At 42.5% G+C, this 21,731-nt stretch overlaps 1 protein-coding gene across 1 annotated transcript in view; it reads right to left on the reverse strand.

Moving 5' to 3' along the window:
• LOC135910607 (uncharacterized) overlaps nucleotides 1-21,731 on the reverse strand; it is a 375,300-nt gene that overhangs the window by 3,744 nt on the left and 349,825 nt on the right. The window contains exons 100-124 of the mRNA XM_070534413.1: nucleotides 21,134-21,316; nucleotides 19,795-19,866; nucleotides 19,372-19,554; nucleotides 18,739-18,810; nucleotides 17,667-17,873; nucleotides 16,567-16,686; nucleotides 16,165-16,269; nucleotides 14,981-15,109; nucleotides 14,351-14,473; nucleotides 13,706-13,789; nucleotides 13,156-13,275; nucleotides 11,942-12,049; nucleotides 10,836-10,964; nucleotides 10,045-10,263; nucleotides 9,394-9,510; nucleotides 8,679-8,786; nucleotides 7,841-7,969; nucleotides 6,925-7,047; nucleotides 6,658-6,741; nucleotides 6,105-6,224; nucleotides 5,048-5,110; nucleotides 3,913-4,216; nucleotides 3,293-3,435; nucleotides 2,162-2,400; nucleotides 15-192 (exon numbers count right to left, since the gene is read on the reverse strand). Of these exons, the coding sequence (XP_070390514.1) occupies nucleotides 15-192; nucleotides 2,162-2,400; nucleotides 3,293-3,435; nucleotides 3,913-4,216; nucleotides 5,048-5,110; nucleotides 6,105-6,224; nucleotides 6,658-6,741; nucleotides 6,925-7,047; nucleotides 7,841-7,969; nucleotides 8,679-8,786; nucleotides 9,394-9,510; nucleotides 10,045-10,263; nucleotides 10,836-10,964; nucleotides 11,942-12,049; nucleotides 13,156-13,275; nucleotides 13,706-13,789; nucleotides 14,351-14,473; nucleotides 14,981-15,109; nucleotides 16,165-16,269; nucleotides 16,567-16,686; nucleotides 17,667-17,873; nucleotides 18,739-18,810; nucleotides 19,372-19,554; nucleotides 19,795-19,866; nucleotides 21,134-21,316 (3,462 nt within the window). The remainder of the gene's footprint in view (nucleotides 1-14; nucleotides 193-2,161; nucleotides 2,401-3,292; nucleotides 3,436-3,912; nucleotides 4,217-5,047; nucleotides 5,111-6,104; nucleotides 6,225-6,657; nucleotides 6,742-6,924; nucleotides 7,048-7,840; nucleotides 7,970-8,678; nucleotides 8,787-9,393; nucleotides 9,511-10,044; nucleotides 10,264-10,835; nucleotides 10,965-11,941; nucleotides 12,050-13,155; nucleotides 13,276-13,705; nucleotides 13,790-14,350; nucleotides 14,474-14,980; nucleotides 15,110-16,164; nucleotides 16,270-16,566; nucleotides 16,687-17,666; nucleotides 17,874-18,738; nucleotides 18,811-19,371; nucleotides 19,555-19,794; nucleotides 19,867-21,133; nucleotides 21,317-21,731) is intronic.

Genomic DNA, 21,731 nt, shown 5'->3' on the forward strand with positions numbered 1-21,731 from the left:
TGCAAGTTCCTCACCTTCAGCAGTGGGTGCCACCTGGCTCTCTTTCTTCTCAAAGGTCAGGATGGCGTTCGACTGTACCATGATTTCCTCTCGAAGCTGCCCTTCTTGGAAAGAAGTGCCCAGTTGCAGGTCTGTGCCAGGTGCCTGACGACGCCTTCTTCGGCCAAAGGCATCGACACCGTCACAGTGTACCTGATAAAAATAAACGAAAGTTGCAGCAATGTAGTGCCGTTAATCATAAAAAAGGAGTGTTCGTTTTAGTCGTTTTTTCGTACGGTGGCCAGTGGAGCCTTTGGGGTTCACAAATGTGCCTGGACCCTAGCAGCAAAGAAAGCATGGTCAACATAGGCCCAATCTTGGCAACATTGGCCCTACTTTGGACAATGTCGAGCAGAGATCAGTCTTGTTTACAATGTTACATCACAAAGGCTGTCCAAGCGTTCACATTTCAGCAAACTATCCTACGCTTTGAATGGATGGCTGAGCACACCCAATATCGCCTATGCCCAATGAACTTTGACAAGTGGTTCAATACAGTACATTTCCCACACTTATAGATGCTTTAAGAGAAGTTTCTTTATAATCCAGTGTTGCAGTGTGCCTTGCATTCACAAATCGGGAGATGAAATAGTAAAAAAAAAAAGGAAGGCAATGCACCTCTGACCGTTCCACTCAATTGGTCAACACATGTTTGCTTTTTGTCCAACAAACCTGCTCTTTGTCCTTGTAATAACTTCTGACCAATTTCCTCAGGGGCTCCAACGTTACTTTGATTGTTGGTGTGCAATCGGTCTCCAAAACATTCATCATTGAGAATAATCCATCAAAAGATTGTTTACCGCACAGAGAAAAGCACTGAAATATTGGCGCTAGGTTTTTTGCTACCACAATTTATTACACTGCCTTCAGGTATCAAACCGTCTCTACCAGTCCACATCAATGAGATAGCAATGCGTTTTCTTTCTGAACTAGAAAACGTTTCCAGCTAATTATTTCTTTGAAGTGAATGACGCTGCATTGACTGACATGGCAAGATAATGCACAGTGTACTGAATAACGCTGCAGATGTTACATGTTCACTTAAGTATCATTCATCCCAAAGTGCTGAATAAAATGACATCGCATCATATGCACTAGCGAGTGGCTTGGCAAGCAAAAGGCTTGGCTGCTAGCTCTTGTAATGAATCAAATTGATTGATTGATTGATTGAGTTATACCAAAGCAACATAGGGACTATGAAAGAGGCTGTAGTGGAATGCTCTAGATTAATTTTTACCACCTGATGACCTTTAACGAACACACAAAGTGGAGTGGACGAGTGTTTTTTGCATTCTGCCTCTATTGGAATGCAGCCATTGTGGCTGGGCAATGAACTCGTGACTTAGTGCCAAGCAGCAGAACACCATAGCTGTTGAGCCACCAGGACAGGCTGCAATGAATCACAGTAAGCTGATCGACCTTAATTGGTAGAACCAGTGGCCAAATTATGGCTTGAAGTAATGCTTGAGCTAAGTTGAAGAGGTGTCTATAGCATTATCACGGTCTTGCTGCTGAAGTTGCACCATTAACAGTGTTTCTTTAAAGCGAAAGCATCCCATGCCCCGTCACGCAAAAATCGGTGTCGGCATGACTGCAAGATGGTACCGAAAATGGCCGACTGCACAAAGACTAAAAACTCGTAAAAAAAATGCTCGGATTGACATCAAATTTCTCGGCGAGATTGCTGTAAGAAAAGTAAATTAATTGCTTTGAAAAGAAAATTTGGTACATCTTGGCCTTGCCGGGAATTGAACTCGGGCATCTGGGACACGAGATGAACACAATTCCCTGATGCCACGGCAGCTCCACAGTTCTGGCTGACAAAAGGTGTGCCTAGTGCATGTGTTCATGAGCACATTGAAGCGTGCAATGAGTGCACTCATGATGTTCCAAGGCCTACAAACAGTATATTGCTCTTGCATGTAAGCATGTAAGCAGCCTTAAGTCTCTCTGCCAGCTTTGTTTTCACCTAACTGCTAAACATTAAAGTTGAAGACTAAAATATCACTACAGGAACGTCTACAAAACATTTAAGGCATTTCGCTGGCTTTAAACGATCCTAGCTTTGGTGGACGTGGAATAAACAAGTGGCGTTGCGGGTGCATCTGGTGTCGGTACTTACGGGTGGACACGATCCAAAGCAGACTCGAATGTTACACTGGAACCGCAGATTGTTGCTGCTGGGAAACTTGAAGGCATTGAAGCGTGCCATCAGCACCTTGTTCTCTGGATCATACTCCCAGTTGTCGAAGATCGACCGATCGGTGGCGCAGCCATTGGCATCAGTCACCTCATACTGGGTCTCTTCTTCGTTGTCCATGGTCTTAGCAATGCACCCACGTGCAAAGCCACCATAGATCTCTGTAAGAGGCGGCATGTCAAGCGATAAACCATGTTTTCAAATGTAACGTGGCATGCTTTCTCAGACTCGTAATTCAGAAGGAAAAAAAAGACATACTATATTAACTATGTTGCAGTAAAGTCTCATCAGACACAAAAGTACCTTCACCATATACAATATTCATTGCAAATGTACCCGCCTGCATCAGAAAAAAAAAACAAAAAACAAAAAAACATTAGGCTGGCAAGGGGGTCTTCTGCTGAATTTGATGGCCTGTTGGTGGTTCGCCATGGCATGTGAACAACATTTAACTACTAATGCCCTTGGGATTGGTGTGATGACACGGAATCAGCACGCTGGCTTGCCAGCTGCAAGCCAGTCAAGTCGTTGGCTAAAACACACGTGTGTCCGGCATGGGCTCTTTCAATTTGCTCTTGCTGAGCTATTTTAATATTTTTGTACCGGAATACCTACTTTAAGCAAACAAGTATTTTCTTCACTGTAAACGTTACTGTCCAGTTGAAGTGAACTGCACTACTGAGGCACAAGAATGAACTATGAAAAGGACAACCCTGACACCTGGACAAAACATGGACAACCATCCAGCCCCAACCTTAGCCTTTCTAGCAGTTACTGTTTTAGACCTTACAACATTGATTTTGTTATAGCTGAAGAATACTCATTGAAGTAAAGCTTGGGCAACCAAATTGTGTGTTTCCTTTGTTGTATCCGATGTTCATAATGCTCATGATTGCAACATTGAGGGTTGGCTGTATAAAAAGTGCAGCTACACCAGATCTAAACTGCACTTTACGCCTGTATGTTCGGTTATCGGTTGTCTCTGTGTTCTGGTTCAGCATGTCTGCACATGAATGGCAAGCTTAAGTGAATATACATTTCTGCTAGGCATACCGTGTGGCTGCACTGTGACCTTGAGCAGCAGGTCATCTCCAATTTCGGCACTGCTGACTTCTTTGCCGTCCACAGTACAGATCTGCATTTGACAAGTTGGTGGCGGACCCGTGTTGGCGATTGTGCCAGATGTAGTAATCATGCTGCAAAAACGAGATGCAAAAGAAAGAATATGCTAAGTTTTCATGGCTTGAAGATCAATAGGGATCCTAATATGGCACAATAGCTGTGTAAGCAAAATATAGCACCAGTATGTGCATTCCAGCAAGCATAAGCCGCTTTTTTCATGCTAATAAACGGTGCTGAACTGTCTAGCAGCTGAATCACAAGCAATTGTATATATGTAGGTAATACGCATGAAGGATAATAGTCTTCCAGCAACATTTTTTTACAAGAAACCTCCAGCAATGCAGAACCATGATGTCAGTTGATAACATTTTTTTTCTCATAATTTTCATTTAATTTTGCTGCAGCTAACTAAACTAATTTCTTACTTTTAATGGCACACACGCACATTAAGAAAAAAATTCTTTGATAACTGCACAAGCAGCCTTCATGCTTATTGAGGTGAGAAGGAGAACAACGTAACAAGAGAGTTCAATGTGATGTCGTAGACGTACCTGACATTGAATCCCAGGGTCACAGTCTTTTCGCCAGTGTTGTAGACGCACTTGATGTGGTACGCCCGGGCGCGGTATGTTACAAGCTTGGGGTGTTTCTGGATGACCAGCACGAAGGAGGCTTCTCCGTTGATGTGCACCAGGCCACAGGTGTTGAAGAGCACCTTGAAGTCGACAGTCTCGCGCTCGCTGCTGGTCACGAGGCGACGGCACTGGGCATCCTGGCTGTGACCCTTCACGTAGATGACTCCGTTGAAGCTGTCCAGCTGAACCAGCACTTGAACCCCATCGGCTAAGCACATCACTGCACGCAAAGACGCACGCAGTCGACATTGTGAGAAGAATGCAGGAATGGAACCAGCCAACTGATTGACGCAGCACATGACATCTCAGGCTGGTTGTTCCGGAGTTCTACAGCACTGCTATGGAGAGTGCGTAGAGGAGGAAACGCAATCTTTATTATAAGGGTAACCCAGCTCTAATATGAACAACGAAGCCTGATTATAGCATTTAGAATCTGCTTACCCTTGAAACGTGGCTTTAATCTTGTCTCATGCAACGTTATAGTGCTGATAGAGTGTTGTAATATGACCTGCTGAAAATGTCAATAGTAGACCGGGACATGAATGAACTTAACACTTCTGAAACAGCCACCTTCTCTGGAATGACATCTGCTCCTACATCAAAATGTGCTAGACTGATATAGTGCAGTTTACTAGGCCTCTATAAATTTGCCTGCTGGTGATAGCTGGCTTAATTAGCAGACCAAATCATCACGGTGACATCAGCATGACAACATCACAGTGTCACTGAGGAATAATTTACCAAAACTCCTCTCTTGTGTGCTGTTAGACCAAACAGCAAGGTATTTTCTTGCACATTTTGGTGCTGGACACTTCTAAACTGAGATGCCTTTGTTTCCAAGTATGGCAGATGCACAAATTTGTTAAAAAAGCCTTTTTCAAATGAAAGCTAGCATATTGAACACATTTAGATCAAAGTAGAGAGACTACGCGCCTGTGTAGCCGGCCATGAGCCACAAGTAGATCTGAGAAAAGCCGCAGTTTGGCTGCTTCTGGCCAACGACATCGTAAGACCTTATTGAAACATACAAAAGTATAGATTAATGGCATACCATCGAGGCCACCAGGAGGAATATCTGGACCGGGAGGCTCTGTCCTAGGTGGAGGAGGAACTCCTGCGGACCAAAAGAAACGTGTTTTACTCTTCACAGTCAAACTGTTTACGTTACATAATAGGGAAATCACAACATGGTAAATGCATTTGATCTACTGAATGTGCAAAGTTAAATTGGCAGTTTCACTGCTGGCATAATTTGAGACACAAAGATGTGAAGAGAAACTAGCACATGCCTTCGTGCTTTCATATTTAGCAGTGTTCTTGAAGCTCGCAAGAGCAAGGTTTTGATGTACAGTTATGGGGCTACAGCATTTTTGTCCATAAGCTGCACACTTTGGTGTTTAGGCATGGGTGTTACATGAATCTAGGCGTGCCTGGTCAGCAAACAGCATTTACTAGAGACGTGCAAATACTGAAATTTTTTAATACAAACACAGTTCTGTCTCCAATTAAAGCATGCATTTGATTCGAGAATTTCACATTCAATTTCTTCCAACATTCAGTTATGGCTAAACATGAAGTGTTATTCTGGTTCCTGGGCCTGCATGCTGTCGAGATGGGCGTATGCATACGGTCCATCAACTGCTTCAAGCGCTCACTACAATCAAGACAGAAAATGTGGTGAACTGTCATTCTTTTTAAAACTCAATTTACAAGTTGTTCAATTGAATATGCTTCCAAGAATCAATGCACGCATTACAAAAGAGATGAATATTTTTACACATTTCACCGCATTTCTTTTTCTACATTTAGAAAAAGAAAATCATCATTCATATTAAAGTTGATTAGAAATTTCTCACTATTTGAACATTGCTAACTGGTAATATTTATGGCCCCATTGAGGGTCGAAACAGAAGTGCTCTGGCAATAAATTGATGGCAATGAACGACAGGTGAGCGGCCAACACCTGCCAATCAAGCACAAACCGAGAGCTAGCAGAGAGCACATGGTCTGCAGTTTCAAAGACAAGGGTACAGTAGAGAATCTGCAGATTTAAAAGGACCTAGAGAAGTCACTGTCCGATATGCTGTTAGCTGTACTTCTGGACGTACCTCTGTAGCAGCCATGGATCTTGTCAAATGGATCGCCAACAAGGTCAGGAGGGCAGACACATATGGCGACATGGTTTGTGACTGTGCACAATGCACTTGGGCCACAAACGTGGCAAGGCGCTGTAAGTGAGAAGCAAACAAAGACGAATTGATGACTTAAGCTGGGCAACAGCACTTAAGCAATTATTAAAGTCACCCGCGATGCACGCGCACAGCTGTTGCGATGCTACAATCATCGCAATCTAAGTAGGCTATCGCATACTTAAACAGTTAGTTTGGCCTAGTTCTTTACACATTGATTATCACAGTCATGTGAAATGGACCATGCACTACTGCAAAATGTGCTAATTTGGCAGTTCATGCAATAAATCATAAGCTCTGCAGCATATGATGCAGACCTGCAATATGCACTAGTAATGTTCAGTACTTTCAGATCTCTTGACAAAATGTGTGCCACACCAGTGTAAAACTGATTCAAACAACATCTGAAGGCGGGATAAGGAAATCAAAGCTTTGTCTTGTTACTCTCTAGTGAGAACAAAGAGATAATTACGTATGCATTGATGGGTGTTGACGTCACACTCCTTGTCCAAAGGACAGTCGTCATTAGTACGGCATTCCTCTTCAATGCGTTTGCCTGCAAAAAGAAAAGAACAGCGTTTTTCATTGAACACGGTCAACTACTTCACTACACTGTCCTTCACACAATGCTCGCATTGCATGCTTTGGCGTTTGCAATTTAAGAGCAACGACTTCATTAAAAGCATTAACTTCGTAACACCCCTGCCATCAATCAAATGCCATTGTTGCAATTACTTACATCCGCCAATGAATGGGTCTCCAACAGTGCCAGGGGGACAGACACAGTCGTAACTTCCTGGCAGGTTGACGCATTTCGCTCCAGTTGCACATGGATTGTGAATTGTGACACATTCGTTGATGTCTGAAAAATGAGAAAATAAGAAAAGCAGGTAAAGAAAACATTAAGATTTAATGTGTGTATAGCAGACAATGCTGGCATGTTAGGTCCTTGTTATTTTTCAACCTCCTCACATGCCTCACTGTGCACTGAAGTGGAAGAAAGCAAGAAGCTCTGTTCATTGTAGGCATTTCATTTAGCAAGATTTTACTACCATTAATATAAGCATGCTGTAATAGCCTAAGCCACCACCGCATCCTTGTTTTTGCAAAATATTAACTTATTGAATAGCACTGTGGGATCGCTCACTTGTCCTAAAGGCTTGGCACTTCATGATTGTCCGATGCATTACTGGAGGTTAACCATGTATATTATGGCCTCCTTACGGCAGCTAACAAAGTTGTATTTCATCCATGCTTATTGATAAAAAGTGTACCTACGTACAGTTGAAACTCAGTACAATAAACATATACCATAACATATAACAAATTATCAGATAGGAAGTAAAACAAGTGTCTCACTGATATCAGCGTGTAACGAACATATGTGTGTAATAATATCAGATATAATGAAGGTATTTCCGCGTTGAATGCGGTTCCATTGCAACGAGGTCCGATATCACGTCATGCTGGGCACGATATAATGACACAGAGGGACATCTGTAGTGGCCATGCGTGTGTCTTTATGCCTGGATGATTTGCATTTTTTGCATCTAAACACCAAAACATTGCCTATCTAGCTCTTTCTTATGAATCATTCACATTAGAAAATGCACAATGATTCGGTATTTTGCAAAAGAATGTTGTTGCTCGCTCACCTCTACAAACTCCATTGGGTTGGAGCTCGTAACCTCGTGGGCACACACAGAAGCCCTCTTGTGGGCCGACATAGATGCAGTCTTCGTTCTGAGAGCACGGGTTAGTGGTCGTGCAGTTCCTGCTTGTCACTGAGGGGTGTAAAAAAAAAAGGGAAAACAAAATAAGGACAGAGATTACAATTAAAACTATTTATTTTTTACCTAACAGTATAAAAAAAAAACTGCATGTAGCCAACAAAGTGTCAGACGAACAGCACTTAGAAAAACAGGACATCCTGCTTGGGGCCGTTTCCATGATGAGAAAATATCACAGCAGTAAAACAGTGAGTGACAGAAGAATAACAAGAGCTTTTATACAAAATTTTTTATACTTGTTGAACTTTTAATCGTGGATCAACATATCCATGATGCTGGTTTCTTTACTTTTCAGAACACACAGATAACACCTTGCTAAATAAAATCATGGTTGCATGTATCACAGCATGCTAATGTTGATTAACAAGTTTCAATGTACTTCAATCTCCTGTAGGACCTATTAGGTTAGTTTAGCTATACATGATTACGTTGCTAACAGAATCACAATGCTAACAGTCACCTAATTCTGACCAATGCCACGCACCCACGAAGAAGTGATACACTTTAAGTACGGTCACATTTACCTCTGCCTGACTAAATATGACTTACCATAGTGCATTACATGCTGAAATGCCACGTAAAGCGCAGGGAAGATGGAATAAACCAAGTACTAATTATGCTCATAGAATGATGCAGCGATTGCTTTAGTGAGAAGTCAGAAGAGGAGCGGCAGGGAAACGTGACGATAAGCTGAAATACCCACCGATGCAGTACTCTCCAACACGGTCATAGTTTGGTGGACACCCACACGTGCTGCTTGAGAGACAGACGAGGTTCCCAGGGCAGTTGTAGTCGACTCCACAAACTTCCACTGTAGGAGAAAGAACGAACATTCTTGCATTTAGTTAGTTCGTCATTAGTTGCTGTTGTCATTGTCAGTTCGTCGTTGTCATTAATCACAGTCTTATTATTGTCGTTACTTGCTTCACTTCAAACTTCTAGGGACAACGGAACTTTGCTTGAATTATTCGAAGTTCAAGGCATACGAAGTTGAATAAATAGCACCCCTAGACAGAATCATGGATAATTAACACGTACAGATATACAGACAGGGTCACATTTGAATAGAAATAAGATCGGAATTGGTATGTGAACAGACACACATAGGACTTGCTCATTGCAAAAGTGATGAGTTGCTGTTCCCATTATATGATGACATCGTTTGCAATACACACCTAGTTCAACATCAAATATGGGTTAAGTTTTGAGTATTCATGTCTTAGTAATGCACCCTTCCCCTTTCTTTTGCCAGCCTCCAGCCTCCTCTTGCTGCATTCTGGCAATGTTTAATGTTTGTTAATATGTGGAAATCTTCAAAGTATATTGAACAAATAGCACACCAACCAAAACTTTGAGACTTGTTTGACTTTGCTGGATTTTTTGAATTATTGTAATTAATGGCAATTAGTAATGGTTACCTCGCACACAGCGTGCAAGTGGGTTGCCACTGTAGCCTGGAGGGCAAACACACACGGTCTTGTGGTTCTCAACCCGGCAGACAGCTTCGAACCCGCAGGGATCGTGGACACATGGATCTATGGTAAGAGAAAGAGAAAAACAAATAAGCACCTTCAAGTACTACTACTGCATATCAACCTTGAGCTTCTATACTCTCATAGTCAGATACAGATCCATTCAACATAGCTTTGCATCGTTGTGAAATGGGAACTAATTAATGCGTCAGAATGAGGACGTTAAAGGATATCGCATCTGTGCATTTGCCGTGAATTTTTTTTTTCATGCTGTCCATGTGGACAGCATCTGACCGGCACATTGTGCCACTTTGATAAAGAACCATTTTCACTTAAAGACCAATGATGAGGATGTTCCATTACTATAGCCAGCTACTGCAGGTTCAATACAGGCATTATAACACAAAAAAAAGAAGTAAAGAAGAAGAAAAGAAAGAAGGAAAGAGGGCATTCCAGATTGTAGCTCCTGTGCTTGCACATGTTCATTAGAACTAAGCATCATTCCAGTTTTACAGAGAAGTCACGGTCACTCCTCTTTATGTTTCAAGCTGGCAACTGTTAGCAGTGCTTGTCCTCAGTACAATCAAAACGCCTCACCATAGCAGTCTTGCTTTCCGAGGTCGCAGGCCTCGTGTAAGGGGCAGTCTTCGTCCGTTGTGCAAATAGGCTTGGGTGGCTCCCTGGGCAAGCAGTCTCCCCTGTACGGGTCTCCGTGGGTCAGCTCTGGACATTGGCACTCGAAGGTTCCCGGCAAGTTTATGCAGCTTGCAGTCTTGGAGCAGGGTGGTGGTGTCAGTTCTGTGCACTCATCAATGTCTGGTTGAAAAAGATGGAGAAAATAAACAAAATGTTAAAAGAAGGAAAGCTCTCAACAAATCAAGGAAACCTGCTCACTATTGGTGAAAAGAACAGGTAGGCACCAAGACATAGGCCACTCCTCTCGGTTAGACATACAGGAAGATGCTAGTACTTAAGAACCAGGGGCCACATTCACGAAGCTTTTCATTTGTAAGAGGTGTGACAAACATTCCATTCATAACAACCACCAAAACACCCATAGTAATACAGGCAAGAAGCACTGAACCGCAACAATCCTTCGTGCAACTAGCTTTGTGCCTGTCCTTAGTTTGTGTGTGTCATTGTTTCTTAGAGAGTGATGCTCTATGGATAACCAAGAAGCCTGTTAGTAGCACAGGTCAAGAAATTTTACATAACTGCAAATGTAGCGTTGAGACATAGTGTTCTTCACAGCAGGCAGGTGAAGTGAGGTTGCCACTACCACCATCATTAACAGTAAAGCACACCAAATATAAGTGGCTGAAGCTGTTGTGAGGTGTGCAATGAGTCGTTATCCTTGAACGACGATGTGATCATGTAGTTTTACTCACCTCTGCACACACCGTTGGGCAACAGCCTGTAGCCACGAGGACACACGCAGAATCCTGTCTGCCTGCCAGTGTAGACGCACTCTTCATTTTTCGGGCAAGGGTTTGTTGTTGAGCAGTTCCGGCTGGTAGCTGGAAAGGTCACAACATTTAAGTAGTAAGTACCTTCAGTTGGCTTTGACTGGTTTGTACATCAATGTGGGAAAGAACAAGTGCTGATTCCACCTTGTATGTACTAGTTTCACCATATTAGCACTGAATATCACCAGCACAAAAATGACAACGGTTACATGAAATTTTGTAATAGTCTAATCTTGAGACAGAAATTACAATGAATGAGAGATAAAGGCATTCCTTGCTATCGTGGAAGGCTCATTCAAGCACCTGTCACTCCTTAGGTTCATGTGCATTGGCATGATGGCCTGGACGATAGGCCACTCAAAAAAGCAAAGGTCTTGGGAACCTGGCCTCACAGTTCATTTGCCCACAAAGCCATTTGAGCACTTCTTCAGTACCTGAAGGCAACAGACTTGAGTGCCCGACTGTAGATTCCCTGCACCTAACTTAGTGCATGTGAAAGTGCGATATAGACTCATGTCTTCTCTCTCTCTCTCTTTCACTCCCGATCCCACTCGCCACGTGTAGGGTAGCAAAATGGATTCAGTCTGGTTAACCTCCCCGCCTTTCCTTTCTCCTTTCTCTCTCTTACAAGATTTGGATATTATCCATTTACAGTGACTGAATGAAAATAAAGGAATTCGTTGTTGAACTGGAAGGCTCATTCAAGCACCATTCACCGCTCTGACCTTTAAGTGCATTGACACAATCAGCATTTAGGAAACAAAGTGCCACAACAAGAAGCAACCCCATATGTGGATGAGTGCTGTGCCATTCATGCAATACACGACGAGCCTTCACTGAAATAAAAGAACCTTTTATGTGCCACATTTGAAATTTACTGCAATTTAGAATCGGCAACCTTAGACTAACCATGAAATTGCCTACACATCTAAGGCCAAATTTGGTGGCCTTTTACAGTTTGGCAGCTTTGAAGGGATGCGGTCAAAACAGTTGCTGTTGTAATGTAACTGTTTTGTTGGCCAGCTTACCTATGCAAAAGTCGTATTTCCTTTGGAAAGTTGGTGGGCAGCCACAGTAGCCACTATCCATGCAAAGCAGGTTTCCAGGGCAGTGGAACTCATGGGGGCATCCAACCACTGTGTAAAATAAAAGGGCAGACAATTGTTAAATGGTTCATCACACCTCTGTTCACTGTTCTCATTTATGTATGCTAAGCAGAAATGGCTCTTCCCAAAACCATTTTCAAAATTAAATTAAATTATGGGGTTTTACATGCCAAAACCACGATCTGATTATGAGGCTCGCCGTTGTGAGGGACTCAGGAAATTTGGACCACCCGGGGTTCTTTAACGTGCACCTAAATCTAAGTACACGGGTGTTCTCGCATTTCTCCCCCATTGAAAAGCAGCCGCCATGGCCAGGATTCGATCCCGCAATCTCGTGCTCACCAGCTCAACACCATGGCCACTAAGCAACCACGGCAGGTAAACTATTTTCGGTGACAAGCCCACCTCCTTGGTGATGCCAAAATTTAGAAGAAAAAAATATATTGCCACATGCAACAGCGGTCACGATGAATGTGAGGGCACGAGGGGGTTTCACGGCATTAAAGCTATTAATACAGCCAGTTACATGAAGACAAAACTCAGACAAAGTTCGTATGAGGAATACACCAGAGGAACTAAGAAAAGATTTTAAAAACAACTACTCTGTCCCATTGAGGAAGTTGCTAGCCCAGCATTAAACATACAGATGCTCCTGTAAAATCCTATGTTTCATGGTTATATTGCGCTCAGTTTTGCAAACTGAGCGTGTGTTCACCAACTAGCCCCCTTCATTGCTTTACATATGTTTCAGAAGAACGAGGATTCCAGTCATGTGCACATTGGAGACCACAGTACGGGTGCTATGCTACTGCAGCGGTATGCTGATAGCTACGTCAATAATTCATCATTCAAGCAACAGGCTTTAGCCCAGATGGGCCATTTCTATGCATGAGGTTGTGATATCTTTTGTGACGCAAGGTACCACATGTAGTCATGTTGAGCACTATCTTGCCCCGTCTCCTTATATACTATGTTTTGTCCTTGTTGCATTGAAGAGTCACAATTTGAAGCAGATTCAAGAAAGTTATAACACACATGAAAATTATAAGGATAGTTACTGAAACAAAGGAATAAACTGTGCATAAATTACCTAATTAGATGACCAAAAAAAAGTAACGCCATAGACAGAACCTTACATTTAAAGCAGTAGTTGCGTGGGTTTCCACTGTATCCTGCAGGGCATTCACAGGTAGGTTTGTGGTTGACCACTCGGCAACGTGCGTGTTCTCCGCAGGCTCCAGGTGCCAGGCAGGGATCTGGGGATGACGGCATTCAGTGTTGACGGATTGATCAGGTTTAGCATCCCAAAGCAAAACAGAAGCTATGATCTCGAGACTGTAGCAAACTGGCTGCCTGGGGTTCGTTACTGCATAGACAAGGCTCTGTATACCAGTACTATTATGCCCCATTCCAATCAGCATGCAGCTGTGGCAATTGTGCATTGAACATGCGACCTTGTTCTGAGCCTCTAAGAAACCACGATGAGACATTCAGTGCGTAGCATCAAATAAGCTTGCAAGCATTACTAGAACTCATGTGGCATTACTGAAGTCCATTACAGAAAAATGTACCTGGAATGGTACGTAACACAATGTTGGAGCCCCCCTCCTTTTAAAGGACATGAAAAGTTATATACTCTAACTGCTAAGCCTAAACTGTGCGCTCTTCTTAAATTGGTGTACTCACCATAACATTTCAGCATGTGAATGTCACAAGCCTTATTGTTGGGGCAGTCATTGTCATGAGTGCATTCTCCCTTGGGTGGCTCACCTGAGAGGGGCATGAATAAACAATAAATCAAACAAATATTTGATGATCAAATATGCACATGCAAGTGGTACCAACACCCTCTATTGTAGGGTATCAACATTAAAATTTACCAAGAATGAAGGTTGCAGAGATAATTTTGTGCATTGAAGCTTATTCATTGACGGGTTCTCTTGTATGCCTTGAAGCTGTGTAGTGAGCCGATGAGGGACATGGCAGTGGAGGGCTTCAGAATAAGCTTGACTATTAGGAGACGTTCAACATGTATGCAATAATGTAAGTACACAAGACGTTTTGCATTGTCGCCCCAATGAAATGCAGTCACTGTGGCTGGGAGTTGAATGTATTATATTTTTGCGCTCAACAGCAGAAAGCCATTGAAACTAAGCCTCCGTGGTGTATATGGGTTAGCACTAGTTTGATTAGAATGAAAAAAGGAATCATATATCCGCGTTTGGACTAAACCACCACTGCAATAGACAATGTTGCATTAATGTTTCTAGACATCAGCTGCTGCTCATTACGACAAGCTTGTAAACTATGCCGACACAGGCTTGCACTTACATCCAGCATTGAAGGGTTCTCCCGTAGTTCCTGGAGGGCACGTACAGTGGTAGCTGCCCACATTGTTGTAGCACTGGGCGCCGTGGGCACAGGGGAAAGGATGTTGCTCACACTCGTTAATGTCTGCGAAAACAGAAAAATTGATTGATTGATTGATTGGTTGATCAATCGATCAAGTTCAACATTCCAAAGTAGCATAGATGCTAGGAGCGATGTTGAAGCAGAATGCTCAAGATTAATTTTGATCATTTGGCACTCTTTAATGTGCACTTCATCTAAGTACTAAATAAGCATTCTCGAATACTGCTACCAGTGAAACGCCGCTGCTTTTGCTGAAGACCAAAACTGTGACCTTGTGCTGAGCTGCCATAATTCTATAGCCACTTAGCCGCAAAGAGGAGGAAATAACAAAAACAAAAGGAGGAAATTAAAGCATAACTCGTGGTCGCGCCAGCTTTCCGTGTCTAAACCAGACGTTAAGCAAGAGCACATTTCACAGATGCTTGCGAACTTTCCAAAAGATGAACAATACACGTGCGATGTTTGAAGAGGTAAAAGCGTTGTACTAGAAACAACATTGACGTGTTTGTGTGGTTCCCAGCGTAGGATCTGCTAGCACTTTTGCCTTACCTCTGCAAACTCCATTAGGCAGGAGAGCAAATCCCTTGGGACAGACACAGAAGCCTGTGTAGCTGCCTTCATACACACACTCTTGGTGTTCAGGGCATGGATTGGTTGTGGAGCAGTTGACACTCGTCACTGTAAGGACAGAGAAAAGAAAACAAGCAATTAATGCTACAATGTCTCCTGTGACATTGCTTCCCCTGAAACTATGAGGGCAGTGGGCTATAAGGATCTGCGATGTCAGCTTCTCCTAGATCTCTGACAGACTGGCAGCAAGGACCTATGCAATGACTCGGGGCAAATTTTAATCTTACATTATGGCAAAGAGTGACATATAAGTGACAGCAACACAGTCAGGCACCAGAATAAAGTGAATACACAGTTTCTGAACCAGCCACACAATACAAACATAGTCGAGATGGTTGATTGGCACTTTTTCTTTGTTCTGGCATTGACATGCAGTCGCACTATTCTGTGATATAGAAGTGCCTGCTAAAATACTTGCACTCATCATTTGAATACAATAAAATTAAGCACATTAATATAGCATCTATTACAATTACTACCTTTACAAATGAGTTTGCCCCAGGTATGAACGAATTGTTACCTCCATGGCCCACACAAATACTCGCGTGCACACTCTGGAGGGCTACTTTGTGCCTTAGATTGTGGTATCCTGCCAGCTGTAGAGCAACCTGATTGATTAATTTACCACAAAATGCCTGCAAATGTTCTTATCATTTTAACCAAGCCTTGTATAACTTTCTTGGCCTGCCTAACTTACAAATAATTTATGTCTAAACAATATTTCAATGAGCTCTTATGTTTCTCACAGGTGTAGTAGCATCTTGTTTTCTCATTGTGCTAGTGTCGTCACCTTATTGCTTAATGCATGTATGCTATTTTTTCCTTCATTGACACAAGCATGTTCAGAAAACCTCCCTTTTATATTATGAATTCACATTATCTTGAGTTTTGTATACACTATGTTTCACTTTACTTTTGCTCATTTGTAATGCACCGATCTAAATGCACAAAACTAATGAGCCAGTAAACAAAAGAAAAGCCTGGCCATGATTCTGCCTACAGCACGAACAAACAGACAAACAAAGGAACAAAACCAGCATTCACAGCTCTTTGATGTTTGGCTACAAAAAGCAGCAGGTACTAGTATTGAACCAGCAACTTACAGATGCAGAAGTAGTTCTTCTGCCAGAAGGGTCGTGGACAGCCACATCGATCACCAAGGCACTGCAGGTTTCCAGGACACTCTTGGTAGTGGGCACAAGGCCGAGCTGTACAGGAACAATAAGCGAGGAATCATGACTGAGGACTTGGGTGCATTAAGGCACAAGCAATGCCAATGTCACGTGACAGACATGGTAGATTGTGAGCGTACTAAATGGCAGAAGAACGTAAACACAATACTTAAGTTACTAGTTTACAAACAATGGGCATACGTAAAGAGGGCAGACTGAGATAGTCAGAAAGACAAGGAATGAATTGTTTCCTAGGTTTTTACATGGTGAAAAGAACACTAGAACTCCAGGAATAAATTCAACAATGAGCATTGCTGTCTTTGTGCTACTCACCGATAGTGCACTCAACGTAGGGGTTCCCTCGAAGTCCACTTGGGCAGAAGCACTCAGGTCGGTGGTTGACACCCCGACATTCGGCTGCCCGACCGCAGACGCCAGGCTTGAGACAAGCATCTGCATCCCCAAAGAGAGCAATGGGAAAAAGTCAAATGGTATGTTAGCACCCATGCTACATAATATTTAAAAAAAAAGCAGCTTCGAAAGCAAAATATTCTGTCTGCCAGAGCACATATTCTTCACTGCACTAGTTCCCAAATTGAAGTCCGGATTATTGGATTCATGAAGACTCTCTGATTTATTGAATGATAAATTGATCATGGCTGTTTCAACATTCTGACCTTGTTGGAATTCAGCCACTGTGGCCGAGAATTGAACCTGCAGCCTTGGCCTCACGCTCCACAGCAGAAATTTATATTGACTGAGTCACTGCTGTGCATCTATGAAGTCTTTTCTAGAATTTAGGTCTTTAGATCAACCAAAACATTCCAAGGCCACCACTACCAGTCAGCTTTGTTCATTGTGATTGGATGTCAGTGTCAGAGGAGGCCATGTGCCTGATGTTCAGTAAAGCTATGTTAACTGGAGCTCACATATGTTAAAACAATTACAATTGCTAAGTCGAAATTCTTCAATGGCACAGAACCGCAGGCGCCATGTATGTCCCTCTCCTTATCTCTAAATTTTTCCTCAGTGAACTCGGAATATTTCAAAACCTTAATTGACCAGGAAAGGCTTCTTGCCACCAATGGCTTGCCTCAGAATGGCTGCCATGCCTCAAATGCACCGATTACTAAAGTTGAACCTCGATATAGTGAACATGGATATCGCAAACTACCAGCTACACCGAAGTTAAATCTAAAATGTTTCTCACCGATACCAGCATGTAGCAAACATATTCTCGTAACAAACATTGGATACAACGAAGCTAATTTCATATTGGATGTGACTTCCATTAAAATGAGATTTGACTGTACTACTTAGACAAAAACCCTCCGCCCGCAGATCAAACGCATGCAAATACTTTTCACAATGCAGTAGCCTGCCTTTGAGCACAAATCACGCACACCATGGTGGAGTGGGAGTGTGATACTCACCGTAACACTGCTCTGTAAGAGTGTTGCATGCTTCGTTGTCCTTGCAGTCAGTGTCGCGTGTACAGCCTTGGATGCGCTGACGGCAACGTCCGTGATAGGGGTCGCCCACCAGGTTGCTAGGACAGCTGCACTTGTAGCTGCCAGGCAGGTTTGTGCACGTTGCACCGTGTGCGCATGGGCCACGGCCATGCAGACACTCGTTGATGTCTAGAAAAGGTCGAGAGAGATTTCAGAGCAGGCAACAAAGTGTACACATTAAACAAACTCGAGAGGCAAACACTGAGTCAATCTGAAGGTTGTTAGGTTACCTCTTTGGAACTATTCAAACAAGACAGACATTCGCAGGAAGATAGAGACATGAAGTGGTCAACAGCGGCCGAATAAGGCATGTCTCAGGCTGGAGCCTATGTTTCGACAATGGGACTTTACTTTTTTGAAGAAATGTAAGTTTGGTGTTAAACCTTTATCTATTCAGATACAAAAAATATAGAAAACACTAAAGAAACTAAGATAAAGCACTTTGTCTATATCTTTATACTTTCCATGTGTTTTATGTGTGCGAATAGGCTAAAATTGTCCATGTTGTTGCTCTGATGAAGAAGTCTCCTTGTTGAAATGCTGCCTTTATTCTTAGCGTGACTGCCTAATTCAAGCACCTTGTCACTTCTAGAAACATTGAAATGTTTATCTTGTACCAATAGACAACTTGGATAAAGAGCAAAAAGTGACTGCGGTGTATCTTGTATATCTACGTTGCCAAGGTCCACAAGTGCTTCCTACCATGTCATTTATCAGGAAATAATGAAAATATGTCATGTAATATAAAATAACAATATACATGCAGCAACAGTGCTTTATAAGATATGTCAGTCTCTCTAAGTCAACAGACTCTAAAGACCTTCAAATGACTGGAGCACATTGCACTCAAGATGTAAACAAACTTGAGATCTCCTATGTATTACTGGAGGTCCCCGGAGGAATGTTCGAAGTACTATAATGATGTGCCTTCGTAAAACATTGTCAATTATTTAGTGCAGTCTTCAAATATAAGCGTGTCATTGAATGAACTCACCTTTGCACTTTGAGTTGACACACACATATCCAGTTCCACAGTGATGGTCATCGATGCATTCAGGAAGGGGAACTGCCAAGACAATGCACACACAAAAAGATGTTTTGTTGAGGAAACAAATGCACAACAGACACTGATATGAACCTCAAACAAGTGCACTGAAACAATGCAAACTCTACAGTGAGGTTCACATCACTGACTTAGTGTCACAGTTAAGTTGTGCTGTGCAAATTATAAACTGCTTTAGTTGCTCATGATTCAAAACAGTATTAGTCAAATCTAGTGGAGAGAAAAGCTATCAAAGCAGTGTTGCTCACACAGTACAACAAATTTCACAAGATTAAAGCTGGCTCTGTATCAAAACTTGTAGAATGAAGATATTCATATAACAGACAGTCCTCTACTTAGTTAGCTAACCATTAACTGCATTAACAGTATTTAATGTAATACTGATTTGGTACAAGGGTTACTCTGCAAAAGTTGCCGGGATTCGACTAATCATTTTCAATCATGTCTTACTCAGAGATGACACTAAGCCCACAAAAGAACTCAACAGAGACCCAACAGAGATCACAGCAGCAAGTCTTACAGAACACAGCCTTGCATTACTGTACAATCACTGCGCATACTCACTCAAACTGCAGCGTTCCTTAGAGTTCCCAGTGTAACCTGGCAAGCATTCACACGAAGCTTCGTGGTAGAGAGCTCGGCACTGGGTGTTGATGCCGCAGATGCCTCCGAGGCTGCACGGGTCTTGGCAATGTCCGTTGATGCAGGCCTTGTCGAACGGGCAGTTGTCGTGGTTACGGCAGCCATCTGGAATTTGCAAAAAGACAAGACATAAACTTTGAGTGGAAAAATAAAGAATGGAGTTTCATGCATTATGTAAACACATCGATTGATTTTGATTGATTGGTCTATTGACTGAACCACATCAAAGCTTCAAAATGTTCTCTCACTGATGCAGAGGCCATTGTCTTTTTTCGTGCGTTTACTTAAAAAATAAATTTTGGCTTGCCTAATTGCTTTTACTGTAAATAACTGTCTTTCACTTACCTATGCATCTGTATGATACACAGATTTCTCCGTATCCGCACTCTTCATCCTTTCTGCATGAGCCGTCAGAAACTGAAAAGAATGTTAGGCATGAATAATGCATAATTATAGTGGATGGCAAGCTCTACAGTGTGACTTGAAAAGCTTATCCACAATAGGATACAAATTTCTTGCATGAAAGAATAAAACAACAGTGAATGTAATAAGAATATCTTATCATCTTTTTCAACACTAAAACAACATCGAACATAAGCATGCAACTGAGTAGCCCAGCACACATCAATATTGTTCTCAGTAGCTGTGCTATAGTCTTCTCTTAGTGAGTATTCTGTGACAAACAACAAATGGCAATTTTTCTAGCAGTACAACTGAAACAAATAACAAAAACCCAAGTTCACCATGCTATATTATTGCTCATAACTGGAAATAGTGTACTGTCTCTTCAGCTGTACCTTCTGCTCGCTTTGTAATGTTCTTTTCTGTGCTCAAAGATCAAAACGACTGCACTATTTTCAAGCAAAAAATTATGCTCACTTGGCTCTGCCAATTTGCTTCTCTCAGAGAAAACAAAGTAAAAAGTAGGAAACACATCAGACAGAGGGCCTCCCATTATTGTTGAACCAGAAAACTGGAGGAAGAACAAAGTGCACCCATGTAATAGTGGCAAGCTTAAACATATCTGAGGTCGTGATCAGTTTAAGCCTGGCATGTACATGCTTGTGAATGTAATCCACACTGTTTTCAGCAGACAATAAATAATGCAGCACTGAACAGTACAGGTTCACAACATTTCAGTTTTGGCAAGTCCACAGGGAATAACTACTCATGGCATGAAGGTTTAGGTCTTGGAGCGGTGGCACGTGGTTTTTAGAGACGTTGGCAAAGCCAGAACACAATGAAGAGGGTATGTGGGGGTGAGCAACAACTGACAAATAGGTTCAAGCAGTGCAAAAAGTACAACGTACACAGATGAAAATAGATAGTCAAAAGCATTTGTGATTGTCTGTTGCATGTACGTCTATTGCTCTCTGAACTGCATGAAGCCATGAATTTAGGTAACAGCTCAAGATGCGGATCAAGAACAATAAACCAAAGCCACCGACCCCAGTTGAACTAAGAGCTCACTGGAGGGAAAGTGGTGAACAATAAGTACTGTTTGCCTTTTCCAGGTGGCTTATCACGCAAGGAAGCCTCTCTCATTAACAGAGCGACAGTCGAGGAATTTGCATTTTACGTTGCTTCGTCGTGGCTCACAAATACAGACCTTTAGCTTATGAAATCAGAACATTTAGTGACTGCAGTCTGGCAGCACAGTAGATACGCTGGCACCCATTGTTACCTTTTTCACAAGCCACAACAGGGTTTCCGGTGAAGCCGTGCTCGCAGGAGCAAAGCTCTCTGTGGTTGACGGCAGAGCAGTGAGCGTCTCGGCCACAGACAGCGCTGCGCTGGCACGGGTTCTGACACTGTCCGTCAATGCAGGAAAGGTCTGGCGGGCAGTTGTTGTCTGCTCGGCAGCCCACTAAGGAATAAAATGTCCACCAAAGCTTCAGTACAGGACTTTGAGGCAATGTGCATGTTGAAAGCCAAATGCTCACCTTCAGACGCTCACATGCAGAGCATGAGAGCGTGGGAGTTTTAGATCCCACATTAAAGGAAGCTTCAAAGCGTGCTTGTTCCTCTCTTCATGCAATTTTCCAACTTACTAAACATTTACAAGGGATCACAAAAGATGATAGCCATGACTGACCAGCATATTTGCATCTGAGAACGGCATATGTTCACCTACTTGTCAGCAAAATATAAGACTAAGAGTGCCCAACACAGCGTGGTTATGCTTGACCAGTACAGGCATACAATGTGTTGCATATTGTCCCCACCCTTGTCATATATTTTTGCTTGCAAGAATGAAAGAAAGGGGAAATTTTTAGAGGCAG

The sequence above is a fragment of the Dermacentor albipictus genome, chromosome 2 (assembly GCF_038994185.2).
Source record: "Dermacentor albipictus isolate Rhodes 1998 colony chromosome 2, USDA_Dalb.pri_finalv2, whole genome shotgun sequence".
Lineage (NCBI taxonomy): Eukaryota > Metazoa > Arthropoda > Arachnida > Ixodida > Ixodidae > Dermacentor > Dermacentor albipictus.